Here is an 11,518-nt window from a genome sequence, read left to right as displayed (position 1 = left end):
GGGGATATTCATATCTTTTCTAGGAAAGAGTACGTTCTTAGTCCTAAAACTTCCCCCTGGGCATTTGAGGACTTCTCAGCTATGTATTTTAGGGACTTGGAAAACCAAATCCAAGCCAACGATTTCTAGGGCTATTTCTCCATAGAGCCTTGAAGAATTCACCTCATTGAGGGCAGCGTGAATCCAAAACCCCACATTATTTTCTCTTTTTGGTTGACAGAGCGTGGACCGGGAGAGAGGCACATGGCCTAACATTGATCCCTTTTCCAGAAAGGTTCCCATTGACACCATCAGGGGCAGACATGTTTCTGGAGCTCGTGGGGGCACCTCAGTGCCCTGGGGCTGTGCAGTTTGAAGTTCCTTTTCCTTTCTCAGGCATCCAGCCCTGCGTGTACAGAGCTAGAGATGAACGTCATGGACTGGCTGGCAAAAATGCTGGGACTTCCAGAGCACTTCTTGCACTACCACCCCAGCAGCCAGGGCGGAGGCGTCCTGCAGGTACTTCCCTTGGCAAAGCTTTGCCTAGCATGGGGGCTCAGTAGTGAAAGACAAGCCAAACCCTAACCTGGCAATTCTCCCGTTCTCCATGGAGTTTCCCCCACGTTACCACACCATCATCACCAACACCACCATCATCACAGCTTCCACCTCTACTCCCAACTCAGCTTCTGCTTCATTCACATGTGCTGCTACTTCCTTTGAAAGAAATTAAAGAGCCAACACATGATCACATTTCCAGTATTATTTGATTCGGGTTTCTTAGTCTATAATGTGACAATTCCCTTTTGTTGTCCCATTTGCATCTCACGGTGAAAGGGGAAAGGAGAAGGCAAGGGAGGACTTCTCTCTCTCTCCCTGCTAGGTTCAGGAGATCCCTTGCAGTGAGAGCAACTAACAGCATAAACTGATTAATGGCATCCTCTGACCCTCTCTTTTGGATAGTTGTCAAATAATGGCTTTTCAAATATTTCTTTTTTTCAACTGTAGTGCCATGGAGTGGAGCTTTCTGGGTGCCTCCCAGAAAGCTTAGGTGCTTTTGCATCAGTGAGCTATGATTGCACCACTGCCCTTCAGCCTGGGCGACAGAGGAAGACCTTGTATCAAAAAATAAAAAAATTGCCATGTCGCTCTGAGATGAGAGCCAGGAAGTTCACTGGGTCCTCTTGCTAGCTGAGTGACTCCCTCTCTCACTCCAGCCTTGCAGCCAGATTAAAATCTGAACCTCGGAAGAAAGACAAATTGCTGCATGTTGTGGACATTTTGGGTTGTCAGCAAATAGTTACAACTTCGGATATTGTATTTGGGAGAACATGCTAAATGTCTATGGTGCATGATCTTGCTTTTCATCTAATTATCTCAGGAACCCTGTAGGTGAATAGTACCATTCGCCAATGTTTGAGATAAGACCATTGAAGTTCAGAGAGATTAAATAACTTGCCCTAGCTTACACAGCTGAGAAGCAGAAGAACAAGGATTCAAACCCATGCCTGTCTAAATCCAAACCATGCTTTCTCCTGTATCGTCAGCCATGTGAACTTGAGTTCGTCCCATCACCTCTCTGAACATCCCTCTCCTCATCTTAGTGTGACAAGAATCATAATTATCTCGAAGAGGTGTTGTGAGGAGCAAGTAGAATGCCAGAAAGTGTTTTGTAAACTAGGAATTGCAATACGGATGGAAGGTGTTGTTACTATTATTATTATTTTTAAAAACAGGGCCTGGTTCTGTCGCCCAGGCTGGAGTGCAGTGGAGCCATCATGGCTCACTGCAGCCTTTACCTCCTGGGCCCAAGCAATCCTCCCACCTCAGCCTCCCGTGTAGCTGGGACTACAGGTGTGCGCCACTAAACCTGGCTAATTTTTTTTCTTTAAGAGATAGGGTCTCACTATGTTGTCCAGGCTGGTCTCAAACTCCTGGACTCAAGGGATCCTCCCAAAGTGCTGGGATTACAGGCGCAAGCCACTGCACCCAGCTGATGATGATTATTATTATGCTATGTACCTCTTTACATAAATAGCTTTCTTGTTATGGAGTAACTCCCAGACACTTACTATCTGTGGGATCTGGTCCACACCACTCTCCATGACAGTGTCTGCCAGGCCTTTTTAGCAGGATTCTATCAGCTATAGGTTACTGGAAGATTTCAAGAAGCAAAGACATCAAAGACTGGGTGAATGAATGATGAGGAACCATAAAGACTCCTGTGAAGTTTCTGAGGTGGCCCTGAAGATTTCCACAATCATGGCCAGAGCAAAATCCTACCCAGCCCTTGTTTGGATAATCTATACTTCCGTCCTGGGAAGCAGTTAAAGGGATGCTCTCCATTTCATAGACAGAAAAGAGTCTTCTGGAGGGGAAATGTTAGCCCAAGCTCACAAGAGCTATTGACAACTAAATGGGCCCAAGTCACCAGCCTCTCACACAGGCCAGGATCCTCTCTCCCTGGGGAATCGAACTCCATTTCCATTTGTGTAATAAACTGAGAGTTCTTCTTTTAAATATGTTTTACATGGGGAGCAAACACATCCAGGAGGGACAGAACATTCTCTTTTCGGTTTCTGTGGCCTCTCTAATAGAGAGGGTGGTATTAGGTGCAAGCTTATTTTAGAAGGCAGAATAGGAATGCAAGTTGGGGAGGGAGATAGGCACCTTGGGCAGGAGGAGCTGTGTATTTCCTTCTGTGAATAGCTATGACACACACACACACACACACAGAGAGAGAGAGAGAGAGAGAGAGAGAGAGAGAGAGAGAGAGAGAAACAAAACCTGGGGAAATTTGGCAAGAGAACACAGAAAGGCTGCCATGGTAATCCTTTTCCCCTGCAGAGCACGGTCAGTGAATCCACTTTGATTGCCCTGCTGGCAGCAAGGAAGAACAAAATCCTGGAAATGAAAACGTCTGAGCCAGATGCTGATGAGTCCTGCTTGAATGCCCGACTCGTGGCCTATGCCTCTGACCAGGTGAGTTGCCCGACACAGGACAGCCCTTCGGGTTGGTGCTTGGCTTCTGGAATCTTGGTCCCTGAACAATTTTTTTCTAGATGTGAGTACGCTGGGGTTCCAGGCAGCTCAGACCTGGGAGCTTGTCTCCAGCAACTGTAGGGAAGACAAGCTTCCAATGATCGTATTCGGTTCCCCGAGTCTTAGGCTTCAGCAGTTTCTGGGGAGTGATCATTCCAGGACGACTCTTGCTGACAGGTTTCTGTGGCTTCTAGGCTCACTCCTCCGTGGAAAAGGCTGGTTTGATATCCCTTGTGAAGATGAAATTTCTGCCTGTGGATGATAATTTCTCACTCCGAGGGGAAGCTCTTCAGAAGGCCATCGAGGAAGACAAGCAGCGGGGCTTGGTGCCTGTCTTTGTAAGTCAGAATGTGTGCCTAAGCTTAGAATGATAGAACTTGGATGTGAGGAAGGAATTTTGGCAGAATTCAGGTAAGTAACATGCTGCACACAAAAGCAGAAAGGTCCTCCCATACAGTATTTTACACATCATGAGGTGCTATCCATAGGTGTGTTGTGGAATAAATTTTGTGGATCATAACCAACATTAAAAAGAAATATAGTATAAAATATTAGAGTGCACACATATAGCCAGAGTATGCATTGTTTTATGAAACTTTTTTTTCAAATACACATGTATACATGTACTAGATTGTTATATAAAATGTGTTTCTTACGAGCCATGGTAAAACACAGTCTGAAATATACACTGTTCTGGTGGGATGGATGGGAGAAGATCACATGTGTGGTGAAATCTTTCTCAGGCCAAATGTGTCACACGAGCCCACCCTCCTATGTTAACTTGCCTTCATTTTCCCCTAGGTCTGTGCCACACTAGGGACCACAGGGGTCTGTGCGTTTGACTGTCTGTCAGAGCTGGGCCCCATCTGTAAGTATCTTCCCTCTCTGGCTAGGAAGACAAGGAATACATTTTTAAATGTCTCCTAACGCAAGAACCTGAGACTAGCTCTATGGGATTATTCTGTTCCTCTTTGGTCAATGCAGAGACATGGGAAGAACCACCAAAGGTCATGAGGCTGTCTTCCAGGGATCCCTGGACACTGCCTTTCCCAGTGGTGTGACAAGAGTTAGAGGTGCCCTACCTTGCCTCCTGTCCTAGGAGGCGACAGTAAGAGAGGCTTTGGTTTTCTCATCCTCTTACTCATATGTTGAACTTTACTTAATGCAGGCTATATCCAAAATACAGTGGGAATTAGGTTAGAATAGAAATGCTTTCTATTCTAGCTTCAGAAAAGGAAAAGGGTAGGGTAGGGGAAATAATGGGAGAGATTAAAGGCAGAGAGGAAACCCAGTCGGGACTGTTTAACCCCCAAGCAAGAAACCCTCTAACTTTTGTATTCGGTGCGCTAACATTGCTCTCTGTGCTGGCGGGAAATTGATTTCTGTGCCAGGATGTTCTAGGTTGAGGCCAAGAGGGTGCTGGCTCTTTACCCAGTGGAAGAAAAAGGCAAGGGTGAGGGTTTGTAGACTTTCCTGTTAGGAGGTAACGATGCCTCCTTCAGCCCCACTTCTTCAAAACTCCCCTGCTCCCATCTCCACACCCCTCCATTTCTCATTTAGTCAAAGCACATTATCCTTGCAGCCCACCACTCAGCTTGGCCAGGTGAGAGACACCTTTCCCCACTTCATGCCTCCCCTCCAGCCAGGTGATGTTTGCCTCCTCAGGTGCCCGTGAGGGGCTGTGGCTCCACATCGATGCTGCTTATGCAGGCACTGCCTTCCTGTGCCCCGAGTTCCGGGGGTTTCTGAAGGGGATTGAGTATGCCGACTCCTTCACCTTTAATCCTTCCAAGTGGATGATGGTGCATTTTGACTGTACTGGGTTCTGGTGAGTGGAGCAGCCCAGCTCTGAGCAGGCGGGAAAGCCTTGCCTCCTCTGGAGAGACCTCAGCCACTAATGCCCGTTTGGAAACCCACAGGGTCAAGGACAAGTACAAGCTTCAGCAGACCTTCAGTGTGAATCCCATCTACCTCAGGCATGCCAACTCAGGCGTGGCCACCGACTTCATGGTGAGTGGCCAGGGACAGGCAGCCTAGTGGTCTCGGGCGTCTGACCCCCCAAAATCTGGACGGTGGCTCCCTTCACAAGGTAGCACGCTATGAGCTCCTCTCAGAATATTGCCAATGCATATCTTGGTTTCTAATTGTCCCTAAGTATATAGAATGAAACCCAGAAAATGGTTGAAAATGAGACCAGCCTTTGAGGCAGTGTGCACATTTCCTGAATATTTGTGGCACTGTTTTAATTCCCAGAAATGCTCTTCCTATCACAGGTGGACCAGTTCCTTCTGCCTCCATCTCGGGTCATCTTTTTTGTTTCCTACCCAGTAGCAGGGCAGGGTGGAGAATTTCCCTGGTGGGGAAAGAGCCTTCTTGCTGAAATCGGTTTTGTTTTCTCGTCCCTGACAGAGGCGCTGTGTGGCAGCTCTGTGGTAGTGACGGGCTGCGGGACTTGTGTGAGGTTCTGGAAGCCTCCGAGCATTCCTGACTTCCCCAGCTGGCTGCACCTCAACTCTCTAACACACACACACACACACACACACACTCTCTCTCTCTCTCTCTCTCTCTCTCTTTCTCTCTCTCTCTTTTTTTTTTTTTTTTTGAGACGGAGTCTCGCTCTGTCAACCAGGCGGGAGTGCAGCGGCGCCATCTTGGCTCACTGCAACCACCGCCTTCCGGATTCAAGCGATTCTCATGCCTCAGCCTCCCGAGTATCTGGGACTACAAGCTTGAACCACCGCGCCCGGCAAACCTCAGCTCTCTTGATCCCACATCCTCAGCCAGTATTTTGCCTTAGGGAAACGAGTTCTTACAAATTGACTCCGCAGTTTGAGGATGAGCCCTTCCTTTACTTGTAGGGGAGACAGGGATGTAAACGAATGTATTACACATTACCTGGCCAACGAAGGCAGCAGAGCAGAGTGGGGGCGAGCTTGGTTTGGAATTCCATTGCAGCAGGGGCCCTTTGGGAAACTAACTGGACCTCTCTGAGCCTCGCTTTCCTTATCTGTAAAATGAGAATAGTGGCGCTGATTCACAGGGTATTGTGAAGCTTAAATGGGAACACGTGTAGATCACTTAGCACAATAACCGTGTGGCAAGTGCTCGATATATGGTAGGCATAGCATTTCTGAAAGTTCTTCTTTAAGGTGCAGAGATTTGTTATGACAGTGGGTAAACATGTAGGTGCTAAAGCCAAATGGCTTGTATTGGAGTCCTGGCTTTCTGTTTACTAACTTGTGTGACCTTGGACAAGTGACTTAAACTCTGTGTCCAGATTTCCTCTTGTGTCAAATGAGGCTGATGACCACAGTTCTGGCTTCTTAGGCTTGCTGTGAAGATTATACAAATTAATACACTGAAGCGCTGAGAGCAGTGTCTGACCCGCGTAAGTGTCCTTCCTTATGAAGAGATGCTTTTATCTTATCTTCTTGGACAACTGAAGTGTCTTGCCCTTTTAGTCTTAAAATAATACCTTCATCATCACTTGATTATACTGGCTCTTCTCCCTTGGACCAGCCCACACCCTCTTTAGATTATTGAAGCTTTTGGATTAGAATTGCAGCAGTAAGCCTCATGGCTTACTGGTAGTGACAGAAGACCCTCTAGAGGTAAATAAAGAAAAAATAATGGTTCTTTGTCTCCACTGCTCTTTCTGGTGGGTTTTAGAGATTTTAATGAAAATTAAAAAAATTCCGGAGCAGCCCAAGGGTCAGATATCTTTAGGGATAACTGTGGGTTTGCTTCCTGAGTGTGAATTGATGCCCATTCTCCTACCAGTGTATTTGGGTCATCATAACTGAGGAGCATTATGTTGACCGTTGCCCTTTTGAATTTCATGTTACCCTTTAAATTCATTTACCACAGTGCCTCAGGATCTTCCCGGGGTTCATTCCCAGGAGTTTGGAGATTTTACAGTGCTCTCTCTCTTCCAGATAACTCATAAAAATGTTACAGTAAACTCTTCCCAGCCCTGCTCTGGGGAACCTTATTATTTTTACCTCTCCACCCAGAAGGTGCTGCCTGACACTTATCCTTCCCCCCACCTTTAATCCTATGGATTTGATTTTCAAGTCCATGAAGAAACTCCTAGAAAAGTGAAGCTGCTATCTTTGTCATGATCCTGAGGGTTCTCATAGTTACTCTCACATGGGTCCAATGTCCTTCCCACCCAGGTGGCTGCAGCTTTGAACAGAAGCTCAGTCTTGCTCTGAGAAGAGCCAAAAATAGGGCAGCATCCCAGGAGAGAAGACGTAGGTGCTTAATCCCTGGGGCCCTGGAATCACCTAAAATCAGGGCTAGATTCTCTGACAGCAGAGAAGCTCCTTCTTTTCTGCCTCCCACTGGACAGAGAGCACCAGTGGAGGGAGCATTACCTTGACCTTGGCAGGGGAGCCCTGCAAAACCTTACAAGGACACAGAGGAGGCTGGGGATGCCTCAAGGTCAGAAGAGTCCTGTCAGCCTTTATATGTCCAGATTTTTTGATCCAACAGAAAATGTTGGCTAGAACCACTCTGCTGAGTCAGCATGGATCAGTTTTGGAATAGTGACAAGCAAAGGAGCAACTGGGAATAAGGAAGATTGTGAAGAAGTCAAAATAAAATCACCTCTGCCTACCCTGGTTTATTTGGTGGTAAAATAAAGTAGCTCTTTCTATGTACGAAATAAATTGGCTATAACTATCTGGAAATCAGAACCTTTTAAGAGATGACCCCTATCATCTGTTCATTATTCTCTTGGAGTGTCCATGGACAAGAGATAGAGTTGACGCTTTCCCTGTTACAGCAATTTTATTCCATTTTCAGGTTTTGATGCCCTCTGCTGGCACACAAGCCACAAGCTGGTCCTCAGCACAACAGAGTTTTTTGCTTGGTAATCAAAGGCTTAGTACTTTTATGCTGGGGAAACTTTGTCCGTCAACAAAGGGGTGATGTCCCAACTGTGCCTGGCTTAGGAAACTGGGGTGAAGGGTGAAGGTGAGGACATTTGTGAGGATTTGACAATCTTGTGCATGGGCAGATAAATATGCAGTGGGACAAACATTTATTTTTAGTCAACAGAAATTGTGGTAGAAACTTTCTGACATTTGAGGGAGACGTCATTAGACTCATTATAATAACTCATTATAATAACTGCAAATGTTTTCCAAATCCTCTGCTCTATTTTCAGATCTGAGAAATCAGTCTGAAATTAATTTGGAAATTTTCAGATTTGTGGTGGCTGCAACCTTGAACTTTAAGCTCTGTTGAATTTGGCCACCAGGAGCAAAGGATCAATTTTCATCTAACAGAGGCAGAAGTTTCGTTGCTCATTTGAAATCTGACAGCTGGAGTGATGCCTCTCAGATCACACGAATCTCACAGGAAAATGAACAAGACAGTGTGAGGTTGAATAGGGATCATCTTGGCTCTTGACAGACATGCTACTGTGATTTGTAGCTCACATTTTAAAATAATCGAAATAGCCAACACCTACTGACAACTTCTTCTGAGGCTCTTGGCATTCTTTGTCCTCACGCCACTTCCCCGGGAGGTGCAATTGGTTCTTTATGTCCCGCACTGATGAGCCAGTGAGGTGGCACTACCCAAGGTCACACAGCTAGTAAGTGGCAGAGCTGGAGGCAAAACCTAGGTCTGCAGGACTCTAGTGTCTGTGCTGTAACCACTATACTTTACATTTTGGGGGGGGGGATCAAAATAGGACTTTATTTTCTGCTATTCAAGGAATATAGATTCATTTAGAGTGCAAATGTATTGCCCTTATGTTGAATTTCTGGGCTGGGATGAAATGTTTAAAGGAGCAATTTAAAGCAAAGTGCCCTTCTCATTGGTTCAGGGTAATGGGCTTGATTTCCACTTGTCTGGCTCTCAGACAAGTGACTATTGGCCACCTTCATCAGTGACTTGGTCACACGATGGGGCAACCGTTGGGAAGCTTGGCTTACCTCTTAGCAACAGCTTCCGGAGTCATGGTGACACCATTCATCCCTGGAGAGCTGGGCAGGCAACAGATAATGCCCAGAAATGCCCGAGGGAGTGGGGCGCCCTTGTCTCTAACCGTGGGCACTGTGTTCCTTTGTTTCTAGCACTGGCAGATCCCCCTGAGCCGACGGTTTCGGTCTATTAAGCTCTGGTTCGTGATTCGGTCCTTCGGGGTGAAGAATCTTCAAGCACATGTCAGACATGTATGTAGCATGCCACTGTGGGGGCTGTGCCTGTGTTCCTCTGTTTTCTCATGGTGAGGAAAGCTGGTTTCTACTTTGCAGATCTGCCCAGGAGATTTGCGGTGTCTGGTTCAGGTGTCTGGGCCTGTTCCTCAGCTCCTGGGATTTGATTCTCTTTGTCAACCTGAGGAGCGCTGAGCACAACATGCCCCGAGGGCCGCCTGATGCCTGTCTTCTGCTGAGTGTCTCACTGTTCCCCTTGCTGTCACTGAGCACTGGGGAGGGATGGCCCCAGAGTCTGGTTTGCAGAGAGAGAAAGATAAAGTAAATCAAGGGGAAGTGTGTCTGGCCAGGGTAGGATCCTATCTGCTTTGGAATTACCTTGATGGTCACAGCTGGCTGAATATTTTAGCACTATTATGATTATGCCTTAAACAAAGCTCTCCTGGCTTGGACGGGTAGACCTACCAAGTCTGGAACAAACCTCCCTGCATTGACAGGCATTTATTGAAGCCCTATTTGGCTTAATTTATTTCTATTCAATTCAGCAATTACAAAGGTATTGTGCTAAGAAAGGGACACAGAGGTAAATGAGACAGGCACAGCCTCTCCCTCATGTTCTTCATGGAAGAGGAGGGACTTAAGAACTCTGACCCCTGGTGGCGGTCTCCCATTTCTACAAGAGCCCACATGCAAGACAAAGCCATTGATAAAAGCGGCAGGGGAAGCTGGAGACACTATCCTTTCTGCCTATGTGTACTTTGTCCTTCCACCTTGCCTCTAGGGAATTCCTTCTTGGTTAAACAAACACAAACCAAAATGAAGTGGTGGAAGTGGTAACTATGACTTTTTACAACTTAAAAAAAATTAATTATTATGCTTATGTAATAATTACGCATTTATTTATGGTGTATGTGTGAGGTTTTGATACAGGCCTACAATGTACAGTGATCAAATTAGGGTAACTGGGTATCCACACTCAACCATTTATCATCTTTGTGTTAGAAACATTCTAGTTCCATTCTTTTAGTTATTTTGAAATGTATAGCAAATTATAGTTAACTACAGTTACCTTATTGTGCCACCTAACCTTAGATCTATTTAACTGTATTTTTGAGCCCGTTAACTATCACCTTTTTATCCCCTATTCCCCGCTATCCTTCCCAGCCTCTGCCAACCTTCATTCTATTGTGTGTGTTCAGTTTGCTTACTTTTTAACTCCCATGCTTGAGTGAGAACATGTGAAATTTGTCCTTCTGCGCCTGGCTTATTTTGCTTAACATAATATTCTCCAGTTTCATATGACTGGTTTTAATGTTGGTAATTTTACCTTTGTAATCACCACTGGTTGTTTACCAATGAGCAGCTGCCACCAACAATATTGAGGAACTTTAGGCACTTTGTACTGTTTCTAGAAACTCAGACTCAAGACTGGAGGGTTGTGGGTGGGGAATGGTTGGTGGAGGTTACAAGTAATTAGGAAGTTTTTTTTGCTTACAATTTGGGACTGGATATTCAATGTGCAGATCCTGACCAACCTCCCTTAGCACTTCCGTCTGCGAGTCAAACCCCTGAATTCCTATTAGCAACCCCATTGCGTGCCATATATGAGGCCCACACTCCTGGGCCTGGCTTTCAAGGACTTGATCATCAGCTCCTACCCTAGCTTGGGCATTTCATCGACCCATCCAGACCCCATGCTCAGTCCATCTCTGCACCTTCACCCGTGTCCTTCACCTGAATTGCCCTCTCCTTTCCAAATGTTGCAAATGGATTAAACTCTGCTTCTACCAGGAACTTTTCTGCCTATTCCATCTATTCTGGTTTCTGCTTCATTAGCATTCCTATGATCACCTACTCAAACACCTTTACAAAACTGAGCTCAGAGTTCTTCCAATGTCCCACAATAGAAGAAATGGAATTAAAATAAAGTTATTTGATATGATTTACTTTTATCTCTTCAACTTGACTGTGATGATAATTAACACTTGTATAATGCCTTCAGTACAAAAATAAATTCTAGTTATTCACTAGATTTTTAGCACAGTGCTTGGGGTGGTCACTCTAATCTGACAAGGCTCAGAGGGAGCAATTGCCCTGTTTGCGGGAAGAAGGCCTGGGACTTCCCCTGAAGCCTCCCAATTACAAATCTTTTCTTCATAGTTCTGGGCTGCTTTCTACTACACTGAGCTCTTGGGAAGTTATATAAAATTAAATTTCATATTTCTCTGTTACAGAGAAGTGCCTTAAGGAATGGAAATTTAGTTCTACCCTTTACTATTTGGTGACCTTAGATAAATTACTTAACCTTTCTATATTTGTCTCCTTCCTTC

The 11,518-nt window shown here is 45.6% G+C and overlaps 1 protein-coding gene across 4 annotated transcripts in view; it reads left to right on the top strand.

The window, feature by feature from the left end:
- Window positions 1–11,518, top strand: part of HDC (histidine decarboxylase) — a 28,114-nt gene that overhangs the window by 10,975 nt on the left and 5,621 nt on the right. For 2 of the 4 annotated variants that reach the window (XM_017896175.1, XM_017896176.1), the window contains exons 4-10: window positions 376–498; window positions 2,827–2,961; window positions 3,216–3,359; window positions 3,823–3,889; window positions 4,687–4,849; window positions 4,941–5,031; window positions 9,108–9,206. In XM_017896175.1, coding sequence (XP_017751664.1) covers window positions 376–498; window positions 2,827–2,961; window positions 3,216–3,359; window positions 3,823–3,889; window positions 4,687–4,849; window positions 4,941–5,031; window positions 9,108–9,206 — 822 coding nt within the window. The remainder of the gene's footprint in view (window positions 1–375; window positions 499–2,826; window positions 2,962–3,215; window positions 3,360–3,822; window positions 3,890–4,686; window positions 4,850–4,940; window positions 5,032–9,107; window positions 9,207–11,518) is intronic. The other 2 variants (XM_017896177.1, XM_017896179.1) reach the window with 1 other exon arrangement.

The sequence above is a fragment of the Rhinopithecus bieti genome, unplaced genomic scaffold (assembly GCF_001698545.2).
Source record: "Rhinopithecus bieti isolate Rb0 unplaced genomic scaffold, ASM169854v2 scaffold_27781, whole genome shotgun sequence".
NCBI lineage: Eukaryota > Metazoa > Chordata > Mammalia > Primates > Cercopithecidae > Rhinopithecus > Rhinopithecus bieti.
Note: the sequence above shows the minus strand (reverse complement) of the source record. Positions and strands in the feature narration are given on the sequence as shown.